Genomic DNA, 22,643 nt, shown 5'->3' with positions numbered 1-22,643 from the left:
CGAACAACCACAGATAAAGACAACAATAATGTTCAACTTCCTCAATAAAACGTTTTGTGGTGTGGAAATTTCCTTTGTAGTTCCTTTTAGTTTGACATGGTACATTAGCGTTGGACGATGATTTTTTTTATCCATTAAATGCATCTACAATGTAATATCCGTTAACTTAAAGCCATTATACACTTTCGGTACAGAAACAAAAAAAAAAGTTCACAGATTTACAAATAGCTTACAGGGTTTACAGAAGGTAATGGTGAAAGACTTCTCTTGAAATATTGTTCCATGAAATGCTTTACTTTTTGAGAAAACATTAAAACAATATCAATTCTTGATAGCGAGAATTACGGATTTATAGTAAACACATGTCATGACACGGCGAAACGCGTGGAAACAAGGCTGGGTTTGCCCGTTATTTTCTCCCAACTCCGATGACCGATTGAGCCTAAATTTTCACAGGTTTGTTATTTTATATATAAGTTGTGATACACGAAGTGTGCGACTTGGGCAATACTGTTCACCGAAAGTGTATAATGGCTTTAAGCTGTTTACATGTGATTGGAAAAAAAAGCTGGATCATTTTTAGGGTAATGTGCACTTTCAGGGTTCGAAATTAGCGGTCGCCCGATCGCCAAATGCGAGTGAAAATAGCAGCGGGCGAGTGAAAACCCTTTCTCACTAGCCCGCCGGGTGAGTCAAATAATTATTCCTTTTCACATATAAATAAGGGTTCAGTGGCAAAATCCCACAGAAAACTTTTACTGAAGCTTTTAAAACAGTAAGTTTGACAATTCTAGATACTTAGAATTAATTTTGTCGTGATCGGGACGCGGAATTGCTGTCGTTCGTTTCAGAAAACACGTACATTCAATTGAAAACACGATACACAAACCACATGGTGCCGAGTATCCTTACAGTACATGTACATGGTCGCCCACTGGTACATCCATGTCCATGCAGTATGCACAGCACATACACAACACACACACAGTCGTCCAAAGTCCATTTTGACCAACACTCTGCAAGCTTTGATTGGACGTTGATGGCTGTTGATAATTCCATATTCATGATGTTCTTGACTAGACTTCAATGCAGTACACGTTCGCAAACGGAGTAAATAATTGCTGCACGTTGTGCATAATGCCTGCAGTCTGTGCACAATGTACAGCCTTGGAGGAATTCCAATAACATGGACAACTTTTGCCAACAGAGGGCGTTGCGAGGCAAAGTTCATTGATTTATTTTTCGATGTGCGTTGTTGACAGATCGTTGATTCATGAAGATTTTGTTGCAAACGGAGTTCAAAACATGTTCAAATCAACCGACCCCCTAACCATGCTGTCATTAAAGTTGTTGTTGGTGGAAAAGGGATAGTTTAAGGTAAAAATTCAGATATAAAATCCTCCATTTTTTTTTTTTTTTTAATTTTGTGTAATTAAAATACATGCAGGCTAGTGAAAAACCCTGCGGGCGATCGAGAATTGTGGTTGACTCGCCCGGCGGGCGATTGAAAAAAAAAGTTAAGGGAAACCCCTGACTTTGAGTGAACGTGTCCTTATACCATCTGCAGTTCTGGTGAAAAAAATAGAAAAAAGAGTGAGTTCTGTGAGTACAGGCCTGATGATACATGTACTTCACGGAAGCATCGATGGTGATTGCCTCCATGACCCCTGGTCATTGCCTTGGTGCCCTTGAAATGCTCTACAGTAGAAATTTACAACTTGCTCATAGGGTTCCCTTTAATTTACCATGCAGACCAGGCGAATGCCTCCATGCCCCCTGGTCATTGCTCTGGTGCCTTTGAAATGTTCTAGTAGAAAGTAAAAATTTCCTCTTGGGGTGCCGGCCCTTTATCAAGGACAAAATGCCTTGGTGCCCTTGCCCTTTCAAAAATGAAGCATGCATGCCTGGAGTACATCCTTGGTTCTTTTCTCATCTGTACATGTACTCACATGTAGAGATGCTCAATGGAGGGTGCATTATTCAATGTCTAAAATTGCTGGGAGAAATTGACAGTTCCTTAGAACAGGTGCAATTGTACCTGGGAAAAAGCACCTGACATGTGGTGCCTACTTAAACTATTTCCCTTCAAGTACAGAGCCAATGGAGGCAGTTGCCTCCATGTCGCTGGGTTCGATTTTACAAAGCACTAAGATTCATCTACATACACGTGCATTTTCTGTAAAATTACAAAATTAAACCCGATGGGGACATGCCGGAAACTGACCTCTCTGTCAACTTGGAGTACCACAACAACCCTTGGCATAAAACTGACAGGCCGAAAAAGGTCGAATTTTTTTTCGCACAGCCATGGTTACTTATACTGTAATGTACAATTGGGATAATACCGTAGACTTAAACCAATGCCAGTCACGGTAACTCTACGCGTGGCGGCGGAAACACAAGTCCAATGGGAACATGGCTTTACTTTGGACTGCGCTTGCTTCCCTGTCTCTTACATCTATTAAAACGTGTCACTATTCAAACACAATATCATTTGTCATCTTTCTACCTTTTGACTTCCTCTTTGGAAGGCAGTGGACACTATTGGTAATTACTCAAATTAACTGTTAGCATAATAAAACCTTACATGGTAATGAGTAATGGGGAGAGGTTGGTACATGTTGTATAACACATTGTGAGAAAGGGCTCTTTCTGAAGTAGCGTAATAAAAAAAAAAGAAGTAATTTTCCTTGAATTTGATTTTGAAACCTCAGAACTTGTGTAACAAGAGTGTTTTTTCTTTCTTTATTATCTCGCAACCTCGTTAATAACCATTTGAACTCAAATTTTCACAGGTTTGTTGTTTTATGCAGAGATACACCAAGTGAGAAGACTGGTCTACCAATAGTGTCCAGTGTCTTTAACAATACTTTTTCCCATGCTTTAGTCATCTGAGTTGCCTGTTTGGGGATGCTTTGGGGATGCAAATTAACAGGTTCATGTATGCACAAGGTTGGATGTGTATTGTTACTTGCATTTGTACATACATTTTAATAGTGTTGTGATGTTTGTAACATCTTCCGCTGTATTTATAGACCGCCAGGTAAAAAAATATAAAAAAAACACGCACACAATCTGACTATAATGTACTGTGTAGCAAGAATATTCTGTGTGCTTTTGTGAGATTTACAGTAATAAATACATGGTCGTTTACATCATAAAGTATACATAAATTTGTTTATTGGTGGTCTGTTTGGAGTTAGTCATTGGTACAATAGTACACACTGTCTTTACTCTACACACCTGTGTGTTACTGTTACACCTTTATTGTGTCAGCATGACCAACGTGATGAGCTTGTAAACACCACTGCTCAACTTGCCTTTTGGGCTGCTCAGAACTGTGCAACCCACATGTACACGTAGACGCCTTGTTGATAGAGCTGATATTTTTTCCTATTTAGTACTGAATAACAAATTTTAATGTTTATGTGTGTGTAGATTTTCCTTTTCTTTGTTCTATGAATGTGAATGTGTAAAATCATTTGTCAATTAAACTGGTTGTAATGGTTACATGTACAATGTACCATCATAGAGCAAGGACCCATAACACGTACATATACACTGTAGCCTATATAATTTTTTTTAATGCTATGGTCCTACTGATTATGAGAACAAAAGCTGGGCTACTAAAATTTCACAGGTTAAAGGAACACGTTGCCTTGGATCGGTCGAGTTGGTCTTTGAAAAGCGTTTGTAACTGTTTTTTTATAAAATGCATATGGGTAGAAAGATGTTGTAAAAGTAGAATACAATGATCCACACAAACATGCCTCAAAATTGCGTGGTTTTCCTTTTACCTCGTCGACTAACACGTCGGCCATTTATGGGGGTCAAAATTTTGACTCCCATAAATGGCCGACCGTGTTAGTTCGCAAAGTAGAAGGAAAACCACGCAATTTCGAGGCAAACTTGTGTGGATCATTGTATTCTACTTTAAAAACATCTTTCCAACCATATGCATTATATACAAAACGGTTACAAACGCTTTTGTTTTGACCAACTCGTCCGATCCAAGGCAACGTGTTCCTTTAATAGCCCAGTGGGCCACTTCCTTACATGGATGTACTCAAACCTTAGCACAAGGCTTGAATCATCCCTCAGTTAACTCTGCATGACCCCTTAACATGTATCTTGATACATGTAGCATTCATTGGGGGATTTCAAAGGGGAAAAACCCATGTATACATAAAATATGTACCAAGTAGTAGACTGCTGTGCCTTTGAGTCACCTTTGAGTCACCCATCCTTATGTGGTTTGGAACTACATGTACATCTTACCAGAGACTATTATAGTGTGATTCACACACAACAGCAATTTAACTGGGGTCCCGTGCTTAGTTTTAGCAAGGTTGTAATATGGTTCAATGTTTGACAAGATTTAGCAAGAGAACTTGGACAGACAGAAATTTTACAACCATGCTACAATCCCTTTGCTAAATTGCTCTTGTATGAAAGGGGCATATGTATGCCTACTTGAAACCTGGTATAAACACTTGAGATTTGACTTGCTTGAGACTTGCGCTGAAGGACTCAGGCATGCAACTTTGCGGATTTATAAAATAGAAATCCGCCGTGACAAGACAATATCACGTTTCACTTAAAAACAAATGATATTATGAATGGGTACTCACTGTTTTCAAATTCAGGTTTTTGGATTTACGATATCAAAACTAATTTGTTGTACTCCTTTGTAGAGTGTCATGGCCGAGTGGTTGAGAGCATCGAATTCAAGTTCCGGTGCGTTTTCACCGGAGTGTGGGTTCGAATCCCGGTCGTGACACTTGTGTCCTTGAGCAAGATACTTTACTATAATTGCTTCTCTTCACCCAGGGGAATAAATGGGTACCTGCGAGGGTAGAGGTTGATATTGTGAATGAAAAAGCCTTTGGAGCGATATAAACTGTTGCCCAGGTTGTATACTCCCAAGGGAGCTGAGAAACATTAAAAAGGGATGTTATTGGCCCTATGACCAGGGCACTAATGTAAAGCGCTTAGAGAATTAAGTGTTAGTTATTAGGCGCTATATAAATCGAAAGTTATTATTATTGTTTGTTAAAAACTAGCTTTACAGGTGTGTATGGTCTTAAGGGGAGTTTCCGCCATGACCATAGTACCATGTGAATTACGTCTATTATCTGTGATTGTACATGTCTGTAATATTTTCAATCTCACTAATCGTGTACACACGAGTTTTAAATGTCATTGAGACGGAAAAAACACAGTGACAAATAATACATTAGAGAAAATTCAGATGGAAAACCATGGACTGTATTGTTGTAATCGGATCAAAAACTTGGTCACGGATGATCGGGGTGCTACTGTCGGGAAAAACAAGACCATGAATTGGCACGTTCGTAGTAAATGGATGCGGATAAACTGCCTGCTTGCATTGCAGGATATAGAATAAATGCGGGAGGCAGTGGAAGATGCTTTTGTCGGCGTCACGTTCATAGTTTAAGACTCCTTAACAGACTGTCATATAAGGCAAACGTCTTCCAATTGACGTCTTCGGATACTGCTGATCCTCAAGCTAGGCGTGGACCTGGGTTCAATTTCATCTTCCTTGCTCTATGATTTCATAAACTGCTTAAAGGAAATACAAGACTAGAGTGGACTAAATAGTTGCAGACAGTGTTTATGTTCTGTGTGAAATATACATGTTGCACATTATGTGCATACATGGATGAAATAACGAACACGTACATTGTACGTGAACATTTTGGCTAAACCCGTTGTGTGAGTTGGAAGCAAGGTGGTAAGAACCACGCACAATCTGACGGGCCCAGCAAAAAGTTGTGCCAATCGTACGATGCTACTTGTAGTACTGTAAGCAAATTATTGATGGAACATTGCTGATGATAGTAAAAACTAGTTTTTATAATATTTTTTAGCACTTAATCTACATGTACGGCGTCTCAGAGCGCTAACCATCTAATCATCTATCCATTGTGAATGCAGGCGCTGGATGCCTTATTCTTGCTTGGGTAAATTGTAATTTTTTTGTGTATATATATGTACATGTACATGTGTAGCTACACATTGTGCAACAACATTTACATTCAAAGTATTTTAAAATGCTTTCTTATCTGTATTTGTGCATGAAGTGATTCAAGTTTCTGTTCGGTCTGATGAAAACACTTTTTCATAATTCTGCAGGTTTTTTCCCTTCATGTTTCGTATTGGCTAAGATGTGAGACACACGGCTTGCTATAATAAAAGAGTTGTGGGTGTGTACACATTTAATTCCAGTGATGTTTAGTAACTAAAGGTATTGAGAAAGTGTACACTGTACTATTGATGCCTTCATTCAACTACACACAATGAAATTGAATTCACATACCGTGATAATTACAATGGATTGTGGCCGCCTGATTTAGGAAGTACATTCCCTACTTGAACAAATTTGTCTTGGGATAGGCTCTTGAAGATCTAGCGATAAATGATTTAAGTTGGCCTCTAGAGAATGAACGGTTATTTATTATCTAAATATACAGTCGCATCACGTCAGATGGTGGTGGAACGTTTGCAAGCAGTGTTTGAAGAGATTTTAATATGTTTGCAGACTGCTTGAACTGCAGTACATGTATGCAGTATTCAAAATTTGAAAAGGCCTGACGTTGCAACCCTATCAGAGTCTTTCTTGAAACTCTGCTACTCTATGGTGGGTCGAAACGCCAGGCCATTACTGTAACTTTCGGTTAATAAACTGCTCCAGTAGAAATTGACAATTTTCTTGTAGGGTGCCCTGTTACCAAGGAGAAATTGCTTTGGTGCCCTTGCCCTTTCAAAACGAAGCCTACATGCATGTTATATAGTGATGACAAATGAATAGTTTCTTAAAGGTTAAACTTCGGCCCCATTCTAAGCATAATGCATTATATGCATGTAGCCTACATGTACAATGATCAGTAGTTTGTTAACCCTTGAAGATGTTACCATAGATACTGTGTGTACAAAGCACTTCAAACTGGAAGTGCTCCTTTTCTATGGGTAATTGGCCTTGTACTTAATGGAATTATATTTCAAGACTGATATTTATCACTTAAAGGTACCAGTATGCCCATGGTACCACTTAATTACAAAATGCCGTTTCCTAAAAAAGATTTGTGTTGAATTTTTACCTTTCGGAGGGTTGTGACTTGCAACCAATGTCTTCCTAAAAGCACCTTTCACACAACTCATATGATCTTTCCTTGAAATTTACAAAACATTTATATGACCTGTGACCACTTGAATTGCAAACCTTTGCAAACTCCTGGGAGGAGCCATTTCTTTGGAAACAGCTACCCCTGTTGCCATGGCTTCTATTTTATCTGGTCTTGGCCTACATGTAGGTGCAAAAGTTTCCCATCAACTTAAAGATTTTCCAATACCCTTTGCAAGATGAAAATGGTCTTGCCCCACTCAAAGATGAAATTTCCAGTCGTGTGTTCTTAGATTGAATTGAGATTGATTTTTCACAATGACTGCATTGACAGTCCGCTGAAATAGGTTAACCTAGATTCTTTCAACGCCAATGTCTAGGGAACAACAACTCTTCAATGCTCCATGACAATGGGCTTGTGCATGATGTCAAATTCACTCGCTGGCTGGGGAGGGATGTCATAAAGTGAGAAGGAAGAGAAAAAAAAAACACTGTCTGTGTTGGGATGCTAAAAATTCTCTTCTCTTAAATGTGTGTGGTATGAGTCACCCAATTACGTCAATTTAACACATGGTGTGGAGTATTGAGGGTCATACTGACTGCCAGAGTTTATCCAATGTAAATAAACAGGAGAAATATTTTGTGCCGCCACCAGGTTGCAAATTTTCTAAAAAACTAGAAAGATTTATCAATTATAATTTAAATTATTATACAGGGTTCTCCCTATGATTTATTGAGGTTTTTATTTCCTGTGAATTGGCTTGTACATGTAGTGTTGATTCTGTTGGACTGGGGACTGCACCAGTAAACTGAAACACATACTTTATCTACATGTACAGTACATGTATCAGATCAGGGGGTAGATCAGATCGTTGTGAAATCCACCCCAGACCTAGAGTTTTCATCTTAACTGTTTTCTTCTTGTAGCCCCCCTTACCAAGATTGCATTGTAGTTTGGGGTAAATTTGCATGAAAACAAATGTTTTCAAAATAAAATGTATCATGGTTTTGTTCCTAATTTCCAACTGAATATGCAGGTGTTTGGAGAAATGCTCGGAACACCTTGTTTTTGCTCACTTTTCTATTTTTTTGGATGGAAATATCATGGACAAAAAAAAAAGGTTAAGAAAAACGTATCGATTTTCCCCCTTACATGTACACACATGTACATTGTATACTCCCAACTGAATATGCAGGTGTTTTGAGAAATGCTTGGAACACGTTCTTGTTTTTGCGCAGGTTTCTGTGTTTTTGGATTGAAAATATCACATTTTATAATAATGTTTGGTGTTTAATGTGTTACGTGGAAGTACATAATATACATGTTCATTATGCATGTCATGGCTCATTATGACAACGAATCTGAATTTAGTTACGGAAATCACGTAGATTAAATCTTGTTTTATTAAATCAATTTCCTTGATCATTTCTCTGTTGTTATTTTATTTATTCAGATCTCCAGTGTCCCAGTGTCATCATATATGGCGTTTGTTGCAATCTCAGGCGAATACTGCCGAAGCCAGCACAAGTAAACTCTCAGAACAATCTTGGTGTCTTACGCACACACGAGGGACACTTTTAAAGAACCCATACGCGCATATCCTTCTCTCCGAAGCGCCCTCGAGTGACATTTAACTTTTTCAAGAGACACCCCTCTGTCTTGTGCAAGGGGTTTGCCAGGACAACACGTGCAATTTTTTCTCAGGCCCTGCTTGCATGCACGGGCTTCGTCACGGCACAGCGCGAGCTGTCAACAACCACCAAAACTCTGGACACCACGGATGGGGTAAGGGAACTCGTTGTTTCAGGTCAAAGGCCTGTGCCTCCCAAGGGTGCGAAGTAGGCGACTGGTGGGTAGCTGCAGACTGTGGACACGCCTTCCGTCGAGTAAAGAGCAAGCCGAACCGGTGAGGAGGGGTCGACGCTGCTTTTTGGGAGCAACATTGTTACCGCATCAGCTGAGGAGTGTGTGTGTGCGTGAAGAAGAGTGTGTGGAATCTTGCCTTGGAAAATATCTTTCTTCATCGTTCTCCCTTTCCCCCCGAGTGTTACTGAAGTTTTCTGCTCATCCTATATGAAGAACTACACAATAGACATGGCTCGAAGTGTCCGACCAGCGCCTGTAGAGATAACCTACAAGCATACCCGCTTTCTAATAATTCACAACCCAGATAAGAACGGCCTCGACCATTTCATCAAGGTGAGTTAAAGATCTTAAAAAAAAAAAAAATATGTACATGTAGGATGTATACATGTACCAGGCCACGGCCCAAGTCTATAGAACACAAAATCTAGCTAAGCAAGCACAGACAAAATTATGCTGATGATTACCAGCAAATTACCAACAATTTGTGACTTGTATCCTGAGCCATTTCTACTAAGCAGAAAGTTTTTTAGCAATTTTTTTGTTCTGCTTAATCAGCTCTATGAAAGTTGGCCCTGGATTTAAAGGAACACGTTGCCTTGGATCGGACGAGTTGGTCAAAACAAAAGCGTTTGTAACCGTTTTTTATAAAATGCATATGGTTGGAAAGATGTTTTAAAAGTAGAATACAATGATCCACACAAGTTTGCCTCGAAATTGCGTGGTTTTCCTTCTACTGTGCGAACTAACACGGTCGGCCATTTATGGGAGTCAAAATTTTGACCCCCATAAATGGCCGACGTGTTAGTCGACGAGGTAAAAGGAAAACCACGCAATTTCGAGGCATGTTTGTGTGGATCATTGTATTCTACTTTTACAACATCTTTCTACCATATGCATTTTATAAAAGACGGTTACAAACGCTTTCAAAGACCAACTCGACCGATCCAAGGCAACGTGTTCCTTTAAGTGCCGGCCACGCCAGCTAACACAGCCTCAAATGTCCCTGGTCTTGGCCTTGGTGCCCCTTCAAAAGTTTTCCTTAGCAAAATGAAATCGGCACATGCTTGTTGGAAATTACTACGCGTGCTTTGAGACACCCGCAGGGTGTGATTTTATAAGCACTGTAAGAACTGCACACATGTAATTGTTATCGCAAAACATTGCTTTTGCGAGATAAATTATCTCGTTATCTGGATAGTACTTGTGTGGCAGTTGTGTCCTGGAGCTCCAAAACCTTGCTTGGAAAAGGAGCATAACATTGTGCACTGCGATAACAACAGGTCTCTAAAGTTCATAAGGTGATTATTTGTTGAGTGTAAGGCCTTACGCCACAATTACAGAGAGATCATTCTAATCATTATCACTGACTTATTGCCTGGGGGGGCCAGGGGGCCAGACTTACCCATCTTGAGTCACATTGAACCTTGCATTAATACCCTGCCTGTCACATCTAATGAATGGGTAATGTGTACCATCCCCCATCAGGATTGAGATAAATGCACAATAGACCTTAAAGGCACTGGACACCTATGGTTATTGTCAAAGACCAGTTCTCAATTGGTGACAACATCTACACATTGCACATAAAATGTAGAACAAATCTGTGAAAATTTTGGCTCAAGCGCCAATTGAGTTAAAATGTTCACAGATTTGTTATTTTAGTATTGGTCATGGAAGTTGCGAAATAATAATGAATGAAAAAAAAACCTTGTTGCACAAATGTGTGTGCTAAATCAGATGCCTAAAAAAGGCGCAGACCTGATATTTGAGTGAAGTTGTAGCCTACACGTACACCTGTACAAAACTAGGCTTCAGAGGGAGCCGTTTCCCACAATATTTTATTCTATCAACAGCTTTCCATTACTTGTTACCAAGTAAGTTTTTATGCTAACAATTATTTTGAGTAATTACCAATGCAATAGGCCTAGCGTGCGGTGCCTTTAAAAACATATAGTTACTTTGGGTGTGTAAATGATGCATCGGTGATTAGTTTGTGATGACTTTAAACGATAGTGACAGTGACCTTTTTGAAGGTTTGGTTTGCTTTTTACATTTTATCTGAATAGCTTGGTTGACTGTACACACACACTATGAGTGTATGTTCAAGGAATGCTCTTTCTGTAAGAATGTGTACAATGTAAAAATTATATGTATGAGGAAATTCATCCATTGTAGTGTTCAAATCCTGTAACATGGAGAGCGTTGATAGCGACTTTGCAACATGCGCATTTACTTTGTCAATATTATGACCAAACTGTGTTTGCACTGCCTTCATGGTTGTGTTTTAACTCAAACATTCAATATTTACTCAGCCCCTTTTCACCTTCATTTCACAAAGTGGTTTTTATTTTAAGTAGAGTGTGAAGAGAGATAAGTCAGGCAGGAAAGCTTGACACTAAAATTATTTAAACTGTGCCTTAAACAAAAGCCTCCCAAACCTTACAGGTTTCCAACTGCATTTAACAAAAAGAATTGTTGGACTAAAGACTGACTGCGGCAGTAAACATGCTTATTGGATCAGGCAGACCATCATAATTAAAGTTCAGGCTTGGCACTTACAGCAGCCCTGATACTTCAGCTTTTAAGGGGCACAGCAGTTTTGCCTTGACTTTTTGTAAAAAATTTAGGGCACCAAGGCAATTTTCAAAAATTTGGAAGGGCATCACGGCAATCATAAAAAGTTGCGAAGGGCACGACGGCAGTTTGACAAAAAAACCTCATGAGTTGCCTGTAAAAAATAGTTCTTCAAATTTTTCCATTTTCTAACTGTTACCCAATGAAAAAAGAAAGCATTCATCTAACATGTCTAACTCAACAAAACACAGAACAACTACTTACAATACACAATAAATAATTTTTGTTCATACGTAATCCTACTATTGGTCATGCACGTTGTGTAGTTTTTCGTAGAGACGCTAAAATTCCCACGTAACTGCTTCATTTTGACACGATTTTGACAGAATAAATGCATGCGGTGCGTGACGACTATGCTGTACATGATGGTACATGACATGTACCAAGCATGGGGAAAACCACTATCCCAGCATGCACAGCACGTCGAGTCTTTGTCTCAAGGCGTTTAGCGTTGGTTCGCGTAATTTTACCACTAGAGGGCGTTTAATCTCACGCTATTGGTCTGTTCCGAAATGCCCTCTAGCGTTCGATGTTTCAAGTATTTTTTTGTTGCACGCAAAGAACGACTAACTGGCCTGAAATATGCTGTTGTGCCTTACGTGCAGGAAAATGGGGTCTATTTCGCTGCGTGAAATTTACACAGACATCGGGACTTTTTGGCTCTTTTCAAACTTTGACAACGATGAATATAATTTGTTTTCGGGAGGAAGGGCACGGCGGCAATGATGAGAAAAGGGCACGGCAATAATTGCTGTGAAAAATTGGGTTTTTGAAGGGCATTGCGGCAATCGGTAGGGGCAACGACGGCAATTGCTGTCATGAAGTATCAGGGCTGTTACAGAGGCAACAAGTATCCTACCCTATACCCAGGCCTACATCCGTATGGACTGTAAAGGGGTTAACCCTGTTTCAGCCCTAGGAGTAGGTTGCAACGGCCTCTGGAAAAAATAATTGTAGCCCACACCTTGAAGTGGCCTTCAAGGCGACTTGCAAACGAAAAAAGCTGCATCCATATTTGCTCATTTGTTTTTAGTCCCATAAGACTCAACTTTTCATTGTGTTGTGTGTACAACTTTAACTTTATCTTGCCACCATTCTTTTGAAAAATGATTAAAATTAAACCATATTTTAGACTTCTAAGTTCTACAAAGCCAGCAAACTTTTAAGTCTGGTTCTCCTCCTTGAAAGAAACGGATTGGGTTGATTTTTTGGATGAGTTTCAAATGATTAAATTTTATTCTTCTGTTTTGACTGCAGGAACTTAAGAAGAGAGACATCGTTGAAGTAGTGAGAGTATGCAATCCCACCTATGAGACCAAATTACTAGAGGATGAAGGAATAGAAGTTCTGGTATGCTTGTTTATTTGTCATCAACATTTTCTTCCCTTTTTTTCAGTATCCGCTTTTTGTTCACAGTTTAAACCTAAAATGTCAAGTTTTTTGTGTGTTTTTATTAATATTTTTTGGGGGGATTCTTATATTAAAAATAAAGTATTTCTCACTAGACAAAATACATATTGCTGATTTGTGTTGCCGTGGTACATCCCAATGCCATTTAGTTTTGTCTTTAGTATAACTTGGAGTGATAATCTCCATCAAAAATTATGGAAAAAGTTACCTGCCTTTAAAAAAAACTTTTATTATGAGCTTTGAGGGCGCCCGATGTATCTGAAAAATTTGAAAGAAAATAACCAAAATTGGTCAATTGTAAAAAGGAATGTAAATTATGGTTTTGTGTTCATAGACCATCAAATTTCTGAGCTTTTTAAAATCAACATTCCAACTCATTATAAAAAAACCTTGTACCGGTAAAATGCTCAAATTACTGGACCTGATCAGTTTCATGGATTGAGCTACGATCTATTTATTTATTTATTTATTTATTTATTTTACTTGTTTATTTGTTCTAAAATTTATATCAGGACTGGGCATTTGATGATGGTGGAGTGCCTTCCAACGACATTATTGATAAATGGCTGGACGTTTTGAAGAAGCGTTTTACCGAAACCCCGGGAAGCTGCGTTGCCGTCCACTGCGTGGCGGGGCTGGGACGAGCTCCGCTCATGGTTGCCGTGGCGTTGATGGAGACGGGAATGGGATACGAAGATGCTGTAACATTCATCAGAGAGTAAGTTTAAAGGGCTTTGGTACTAGGTAACGAATTCACCCAGCAATTTTACACAGCAAAAATTGTGTGCACACTGAAAGCCAAATATTGAGAACTTAATAGTAAATCCTGACTTTTTGAGAAGCCACTGATACATTTTTTGTAGCATTCTGTCTGCTATACAAGGTAAAATCATTCAAATCAAAAGTTACCTTTGTAGATTAGGTGATATATTTTGTCCTATTAAAGTTTCAGCTTCATTAGTTGTCACAATTTTGAGTAAAAAAGCAAAAATCACAGTGCAAGAGTTGTGTACTAATTGGTGAAATTTTTCAACTCATTTAAAAAAATCTACAGCACCGCAGCAAATATTTTTTTAAGGGAAGCTTTCCATAGTCATTATCTTTAAACCATTTAAGTGTAATAGAAAATCTGTGGACTTCTGTGTTTTGTGTCCTTCAAAAATTACCCAAACCCTTTAAGAAATTGAAGGGTTTGGATGATAAATTCTGTATGTCGGCATTTCCCTGTGGGTGATGATTTGAGCAGGCAGGGTGGTTTTAAGTAAATTGGTGTTTGCAGTGCGTGCAGCTTGGCTTTTTGCTAAAAGAGAATCTGAAAAAGAGTGTGGGTTCATGTGGAATGTATATAGTACAATAAGATTTAGAGAGATATGTCCTGCGCAATTTTCATAATAATAATCAAGTGCAGATGTTTACAATGTAAAAAGTTTTGAAAAACAGTAGATGAAAAATACAAGCAGCTATACAATTCAAATACAACAATGGGTACCACTTTGCATCCTTCACTTAAGACAATTTTCAGATGGTTTAAAGTACCTAAAAATAGAAAAGTGTTTCTACATGCGTGAATGGACGCACAATGCATGCTGCTGCTTAAACAAAATTTATACAGCCAGTGTTTTATTTTAATTTTTTGTTCAATCCATCAAAAATTTCAATCAAAAATAGACGGAAAAGGCCTTTCCTGTCCATTTTCTTTTTTTTAATAAAATAATCTTAATCAATTGATTTTATTTTTAAACCAAAGCCTGCATACGTCCAAAACTGTTTGGCTGGTTTCAGGTATTTAAATAAAGTTACTAACATTCGGAAAAACTACTTACACATGTATGATACGCTTCATTATGTTTTATTTGTCAAAAGCAAGGTTTAAAAACTGTTGGTTTTCCCGGCAAGTATTAATAAAAAAATCCATTAATTTTAACTCCCGGCTCATTCAATTTCAATTGAAAACGAATGCTCCGTTGAATCAGCATTCAACAGTCCAAAGAAGTAATTGAATTTCACCAGCTTAGCAATTACTTGGCAAATTTCATGAGCATTCAAGACTCATTTAAGTTCAAAAGAGCCCGCAGCAAGAGCTGGTTAACTATTTAATTTCATCAAGTATAAAAAGGTGGTAGAAATTGAAATTCCACTTAAGAATGGGACAAGATTTTACAAGGGACCTTGGACACTCAAAAAAATGTTTCACACGAGGTACATTTTGTAAGCTTTCACGACCATGCTACAATTTAGCTATAAAGAAGCCCCAGTTTGAATATATACGGAAAAGTACTTGAATTTAAATGAAATGCGTGTTTATGAAAATGAAAGATTTTATTTTGGCGGAAAACCTATAAAACACATACATGTAGATCAGTGTCATTGTGTATACAACAAACAGACAAAGATGGGTGTAGTGTGATACATGTTAAGGTCCAAAACAGAAAACTACAGAACAAAACACCGGACGGTGGTATCACAGAACAGAAATAGACAGATTAACAGCCACAGCAAAAGCTTCAAACATTAAGAAAAGCAGCCATCGCTAAATAAAGCATCTACATGTACGTGCACCACTTTTTTCTTTAATCAGTTTAGATATTGACGTAGCTTTTGCTGCAGTCGTGTTATTGAATTTATACGTGTTCAAAACATTTTCTGTGCATACAACTCTCATGAACACAGCAAATTGAATTTGTGTGATTTGATATAGAATAACAGGCCTGTATGCTTTGTTTTTAAAGGGCAAGGGCACTAAAAAGGCATTTTCTCCTTGGCAAAGGGCACCATGGGGAGGCTGTAAATTTGTACTGGAGCATTTCAAGGGCACCAAGGCAATAACCAGGGGCCAGTGGCCTTCGTCAAGTATCAGGCCTGGAATAATTTCTGTGACATTTCTCGTTTGATATTTACTTCCTGTTTGTCTCCCTTACAGGAAACGCCGTGGTGCCATCAATGCTAAGCAGCTCGTCTTTCTAGAGAAGTATCGCTCTCGTATGAGACTCAAGAATAAGAAGAACAACAAAGATGCCTGCTGCGTCCAGTGAATAATGCCGTCGTTCTGTAGTGATGTACTGATACTAGGTAGATTGGGTATTAGATTACAAACAAGAGGGAAGTCGCAAGACTTGAATTGTGCTGTAGCCATTTTTATTTCCTAGGCCCGACTTCATTAAAACTGTTAGGCAGAGCATACTGCTTAGCATAAAAAACTTGCTAAGCACATAAAAGTCTTGCTTCACAGACACAGGTCACCAGCCACAATTCCATTAAGTTAACATTGTTGCAACTGGTGTCCAACTTTTTTTTGCTTAGCAAATAAAAGTTGCTTAGCAGTATATTTTCTGCTTAACTATGTTTACAGCATCATGAAATTTGGCCCAGATGGCTACAGCGGGATTAAGTCTTTGAATACTCAGTGCTAATATGAGATAATCTAAGATGATCGCATCAGAGTAACGTCCACTTGATCCGCTGTATGTCTGGAATGTTTAACAACTTGACTCATATCTGTCTTTTTTTATATTTTGCACATTTTAACAGCCTTGAACCTTTATTTGTGACTTGTTGAACCTCTTTGGAACTTATTGCTTGCTTGCTTGATTACTTAGCCCTTTAGAGAACTTGCAGCCTTTAGAGAAGTGTCCTCAAATATCAGTGCGGCTATAAAATCAGCAAACAGCTGAGACGGAAGCCACTGAACACATAAACCAATACGCCCACACATGAAGAAGCCACACTTATCTTGCACCAATATACCCAGATACATGTAGAAGCCACAATAGAAGCCACAAGAGGCTTACACCAACAAAGCCACTGTTGGCTTACACCAATATGCCCATAAAAGCCACAAAAGAAGCCACAATTGGCTTACACTGATATGCCCATATAAGCCACAATTGGCCTACTAAGCGGCTAACTAAGTGGCTAACACCCAGCTACATTTGGTTAACACCCAGCTACATTTGGTTAACACCCAGAGAAGGCAAAACTGATTGCATTGTTTGATCAAGGCGTTTTCGTAGCGAAGTAGCTCTAAAAATACCTCATTTGTGCCTCCATTTTTGCTCTGGAGATTTTTACTGTATTCGTATGAACTACCCTTCTTTGGGTCTAATAAAGATTAATTAAATTGAATTGAATTGAATTGAATTGAATTGAATTGAATTAAAGAGTTGTATAGTCTATGGTGTACGATGAGGATTTCAAAGAGAAAGGCGTGGACTCTCTAACGGGTTAAGTGATGATTGCATCAGTGACATTGTGTTTCAATATTACTATTATTAAGACTGCTGGATCAGGATTTTTGCTTTGTATAATGTGTATTCTTTGTTTTGTCTGCCTAACCCTAACTACAAAATGAGCATCACTTGATAAACATGAAATCAGCTTCCTAATTCATGTACATGTACAAGTTGGGAAAGTATACAAAATGAAATGTTAAACAGTCCTTGATAACATGCACTGCAGTATGCATGGACGCCCATTGTCCATTTCACCAAGCACTAAGATTCATCTGAAGATGAGTTGTCAGTATTGCCAAAGTGATTTGTACTGGACATCACACTTAGCAATTGCTTAGCAACTGAGATTGATTCGTGTGTGTATAATCAATCTTAGCTCTTTGTGAAATCAGCCTTTGTGGTGTTTATCTTCTAATGGGGGGTGCCCATTTTCTCAGGAAAAACCCCACTCTTGTCCGTCCAATAAACTGGATTGATTGTAGTTACTTTCACTCTACAGTTATCCAATAAACCAGTTACCCACTAAACTTATTGTCTACATTAGTTTCACAATAGATTAGTCACCCACCCACTAGACTAGTTACTCACTATAAAACTTATTACTCTCTAAACTTCTAAACTAGTTACTTCACTAAACTATAATATACTAAACTAGTTACCCACTAAATTACAGCCGCCTAATGCAGTCTTAAACAACAATGAAGGTCTTGCTCTTATCAAAATATTTGTTGGCATACGTTGAGTGCAAAGATAACTAACATCCAAAGGAAATAAAGTTGGGCACTTTAATGCGGCTTAATATTCCAATCCAAACAAGACTCTTACAAGACTATTATCTTGAAGCTATTTTGAGCCATGGTAGGCACTTTACAATAACACTTTTTGGTTTGGGTAAATTTGTCCTTACACACCCAAATCCTTTAACGCACTACTATGTTTCCACCATACATGTATCTCAAAAAGGTTTTTGTAAGCTTGAATTAAGACATCAAGTCTTTGTGCGTGCGTCCTTAAAGGTTTCTAAGCCAACATTTGTCCATTTTTAGATCCAACTAACCTTGCAAGCGTAGCTCATCAATGCTTGTCAACATGTACATGTACAAAGGAAGAATTCAAAAATTCAGAGTTTTGTATTGTGTGACAAAGAAGCTTTATCAATGATTACTCCTCCAAGATGCTCATTTTGTAGTTAGGAACTTTGGTACACGGCGAAATTTCATTGAGCTGCTTACGCAGAAAAGGTAACCAAGCACAAGCAAAGTATGCTTACCAGAATGGCGGTTACCAGTCAAAATATCGTGTCACATACAATCTCTGACTGGTATCCTGTGTATGTCACATACAATCTCTGACTGGTATCCTGTGTATTTTTACTAAGCAGAAAAAGTTAAGTAATATTTTCTGGTGAAGCAGCTCTGAAATTGAGCCCAGGTTTGGTGTGATATTGTATCTCTTAGTCCTCTATGAATTGATTGTTTAAATCTCACGCATGGAAGTTTTTGCCAATCAGAATCTGCAACTGGTTTAATAAATATAGATTCTGCAGGGCCAAATTTCAACGCAATGCTTAAGCAGAAAATATTGCTTCACAATTTGCTGCTGAGCAAAAATGAGCAGGATACCAGTCACTAACTGTGTGTCATAATATTTTGGCTGGTAACCTTTGTCTAGTAAGCATAATTTTGTTGTACTTGGCTACTTTTTGTGCTCAAGTCGCTCTTTGAAATTTGGCCCCGACTTTAAATAGGATTGTGTGAAATATATTTATTAATCGATCAATATAACTACAGTACTATACCCTAAGATTGTCTGATATATTGATTGATTTTTTGCACAAAAAAGCCCCACGCAAGTACAATTTTACTAAACTGATTTGCTTTCTTGTAAACCAGCTGGCCCAGTTTCATAGAGCTGCTTAAGCACAAACAGCTACCCAAAATAATTAAATGCTTACTAGAATAAAGTTACCAGCCCAAACACCATGTCACATGTACAATGTATGACTGGTATCCTGTTCCTTTTTCCTTAGCATGTAATTGTGAGGCAATAAGCAGTTCTTTGAAATTGGGCCATGATTTAATTGGACCTTTATACTCGCTCCCAAATGTTTCTATTCTGATTTATTTATAATGTTCTAAGTAATGGTTTAGTATATGTAGACAACGTATGTTAGGTATTAACGAATCGCACAGTGGCTTTTCCGCAGAATAACATTTTTGGGTTGGCGTACATGAACTCAGCCTTTTCGTAGAGCTGCTTAAGCAAGATTTTCAAATGGAAGTACCCTTTGCAAAATAAAAATGGCCTTGCCCTCTTACAGATGAAATTCCAGGCCTGAGAACAAGCCTACAGGGTACCATCTAAAACACCACATGTAACATCTTTGACTGGTATCCTGCATTTTTGTGCTTAGCGTAAACTTGTTATACGATCATAAGTGCTTAAGCAGCTCTATGACATTAGGCCACTGTGGGGGGCGGCCATGATGGAATTTTTGAAAGAAAAGGAACTCGGTGTATAAAATGATTTTTCCCGTCGGCAATGTGTTTTTTTTGTTTTGTAGAGCGGTTTCTGCACTTTGAATCAATTACCAGGTATTGTAAAAAGATTATATTGTCTTTAAAGTCATTTTTGCCAAATGATGCAGTGAGGTTGCCATGACTACGAGGTGTCGGGGGGGGGGGGGGAGGCAGGAATTGTTTGAGCAGGCTGTTGTTTTTCTGTTGTCTGTCAATTTTTCTCTTGGTTAAAATGTCATTCCCTTTTCTAAAGGTCTGCGCGAGAGATCTTGTCTGAAAAACACTGTGTAAGGGACAGGTTGAAGAAATTGATTGTTTTGTAGGGATATGACGAGGGATAAGAAAAATAGACGTCTCCCAAACCCACTGCCCTTTTTCAGTCTGGTTTCCCCGCTGGGGGATGTCTCTGCCTCCTCAATGATTAACTATACTTGACCATAATGTCACGTCACTTTAGAGATTGCATTAAACATCACAGTCCCCCATTGTTATCAGGGCACAGTTTCATTAAGCTGTTAAGCAGAAAATATTGTTTATCAAATTCCTTTGGTTATCAAGAAATGAGTGGGAAACTAGTCACTGCAATGGCTTATGTCTGATATTTTGGCCGGTAACCAATTTTTGCTAAGCAAAAGTTTTCTTTGCTTTGCAAGTTTTAGTGCTTACAGTCTTTAAGAAATTGGGTCTAGGCCCAATTACATAGAGCTGCTTACAAGAAAAAGGTTACCAGCCAAACTACAATGTCACAAGTACAATTTGTGACTGGTATCCTGCTCATTTATGCTAAGCAGAAAGATGTTGTGCAGTATTTTCTGCTTTTAAAAACAGCTCTATGAAATTGAGCCCTGATGTATGCAATTTCTGATCTTGACAGACAACGTTCCGGTTGGCCATCTGTTTTTCTGATAAACCTGAAATTAATATTTGATGGTTGAAAAATCAAATTTAAAAAAATTCTTGATTTGCAAGTGAAGATGTGTGGTGAGCCCTTATATAAACCATGTTTTGTTAAAGTTGCTATCTTTTCAGTTTATTCCAAGAAATATTGGTAAAACATCATCAAGCAAGGTTAAGCGACACAAAATTTTTGCTGCGAAAGGAGTTGCAGGAGTTGAACACTTCAATAGCTCAATTCACAATTATCTGTTGCTAGTTTGTGATCTCAAATTTCATACCGCATTCACATTCGCAGGAAGTATGGACCAGACTTTACGCAGTCCTTGGTTGAACTTGAGTGCTTTGAGAGCTCATTATTTATGCAGAAAGGGTCGTGAAAGGGTCAACAGTAATATGATGAAGATATTTGTTATGGGAAATGTAACGAGATAGCACCTTTAACTACTTTGTTATGTTCTCTATAAATGGTTTGCTGAGTAGGGACCACAATTCCTGTGTCCGTTAATTGTTTTCTTTCTTTATTTTCGCACTGAAGTAAAACGAAATTGAATTTTTTTCTCCGCAGAAACGAATATTGTACTAATGTGCAAAGAATTTTTGAATGAATTAATTATTTGTATTTAAATTAATTTTCTGCATGATCAAAAAAAAACAAAAAAACATGAAGAACATGAAAAAATGTGATGTAAAAATGTTTCAGATGCGACTGACTTGATGGAATTTATAATGAACTTATGAAATGTCACCAGGCTGAAACTTCAACTCCTGTTCATAGTTTACACAGGCCCTTTTCGAAACCCTGGCTTCGGCTTTGGATTCTGCTCAGGCTAGCTTGGCCCCGCAGATGTTCTGACAACTGTGTGTGCTTTGTGAATACGCCCTCAGGGTTTCAGACGAGAGGACAGAGCCTGAAGCCAAAGCCGAATCCAAAGCCGCAGTTTCGAAAAGGGACATAATTAAAAACTTAAACGGATCAAGCACTGTTTTAACTTTTAACTACATGTTCTTGGTAATATTGTGATATTTTATCAACTGTTGTTTCTCTTGATCCATACTAACACCATGTCCTTGTGATACTAAAATAAAAAAATAAAAATGCCTTTGAGATATCAAAAAATGTGGACTACTAGTAGTAAAGCTTTTAATGAAGTATATTTTTCTCACAACGTTTCTACTCAGAAAAGTGTGCCGTAAGAAAAAAATAATATTTTTAGGTGCTCCGACAACTTGAATGCCATATTAAATTTGATACTTCTCTAAAAAAAAACACACGCTTTTTACGAAAAAGACTAGAACGATTCTATTAGCGTAAAATACATACAGTATGATATTAAATATGAAGCCAGAGTAAACTTTGTGTAGGGTAGAATTGAAAAAATCGCAAAGCCGTTGTAGAACTAATAAAGTGGGAACTTAATATGAGAGTTTGGGGTTGCTATGGTAATGAAAAGTCATTGGATATTTATTCAAAATTAAAGATGCATTTATTGTAGGAGTTTGGAGGTGTTCTTTGTATGTTATGCATGGGAAATGTTTTGTATTGCACACTTGTTTTCTTTAAAAAAATATGGCTGTCCAAAGTTAGACTATATGTCTACCGATGAAAATATGTACAATATTTGTGTGAATTGTGAATCAACCTCATTTGAATGATAAATAATTACAGTACATTATATTACAGAAGTTGTTTTGTGAGGGAAATGATGTTATAGAACAATCTTTACAAAACCCTGATCCCTGGATTTCACAAAGCGGTTAAATGCAGTGGACACTATTGGTAATTACTCAAAATAGTTATTAGCATAAAACCTTACTTGGTAACGTGTCATGGGGAGCTGTTGATAGTATAACACATTGTGAGAAACGGCTCCCTCTGAGGAACAGAGTTTTCGAGAACCAAGTAATTTTCCATGAATTTGATTTTGAGACCTCAGAATTAGATT

General features: G+C 38.0%; 1 protein-coding gene across 1 annotated transcript in view; it reads left to right on the top strand.

The window, feature by feature from the left end:
- The window catches only part of LOC139950179 (protein tyrosine phosphatase type IVA 1-like), a 30,506-nt gene extending 9,317 nt beyond the window's left edge, over positions 1–21,189 (top strand). The window contains exons 2-5 of the mRNA XM_071948816.1: positions 8,599–9,344; positions 12,903–12,995; positions 13,568–13,773; positions 15,976–21,189. Coding sequence (XP_071804917.1) covers positions 9,219–9,344; positions 12,903–12,995; positions 13,568–13,773; positions 15,976–16,087 — 537 coding nt within the window. The 5' untranslated portion in view covers positions 8,599–9,218 and the 3' untranslated portion in view covers positions 16,088–21,189. The remainder of the gene's footprint in view (positions 1–8,598; positions 9,345–12,902; positions 12,996–13,567; positions 13,774–15,975) is intronic.
- The last annotated feature ends 1,454 nt before the right edge of the window (positions 21,190–22,643 follow it).

This window comes from Asterias amurensis, chromosome 17, assembly GCF_032118995.1.
Source record: "Asterias amurensis chromosome 17, ASM3211899v1".
NCBI lineage: Eukaryota > Metazoa > Echinodermata > Asteroidea > Forcipulatida > Asteriidae > Asterias > Asterias amurensis.
The sequence above is the reverse complement of the archived record's forward strand: the minus strand, read 5'-3'. Positions and strand labels throughout refer to the sequence as shown.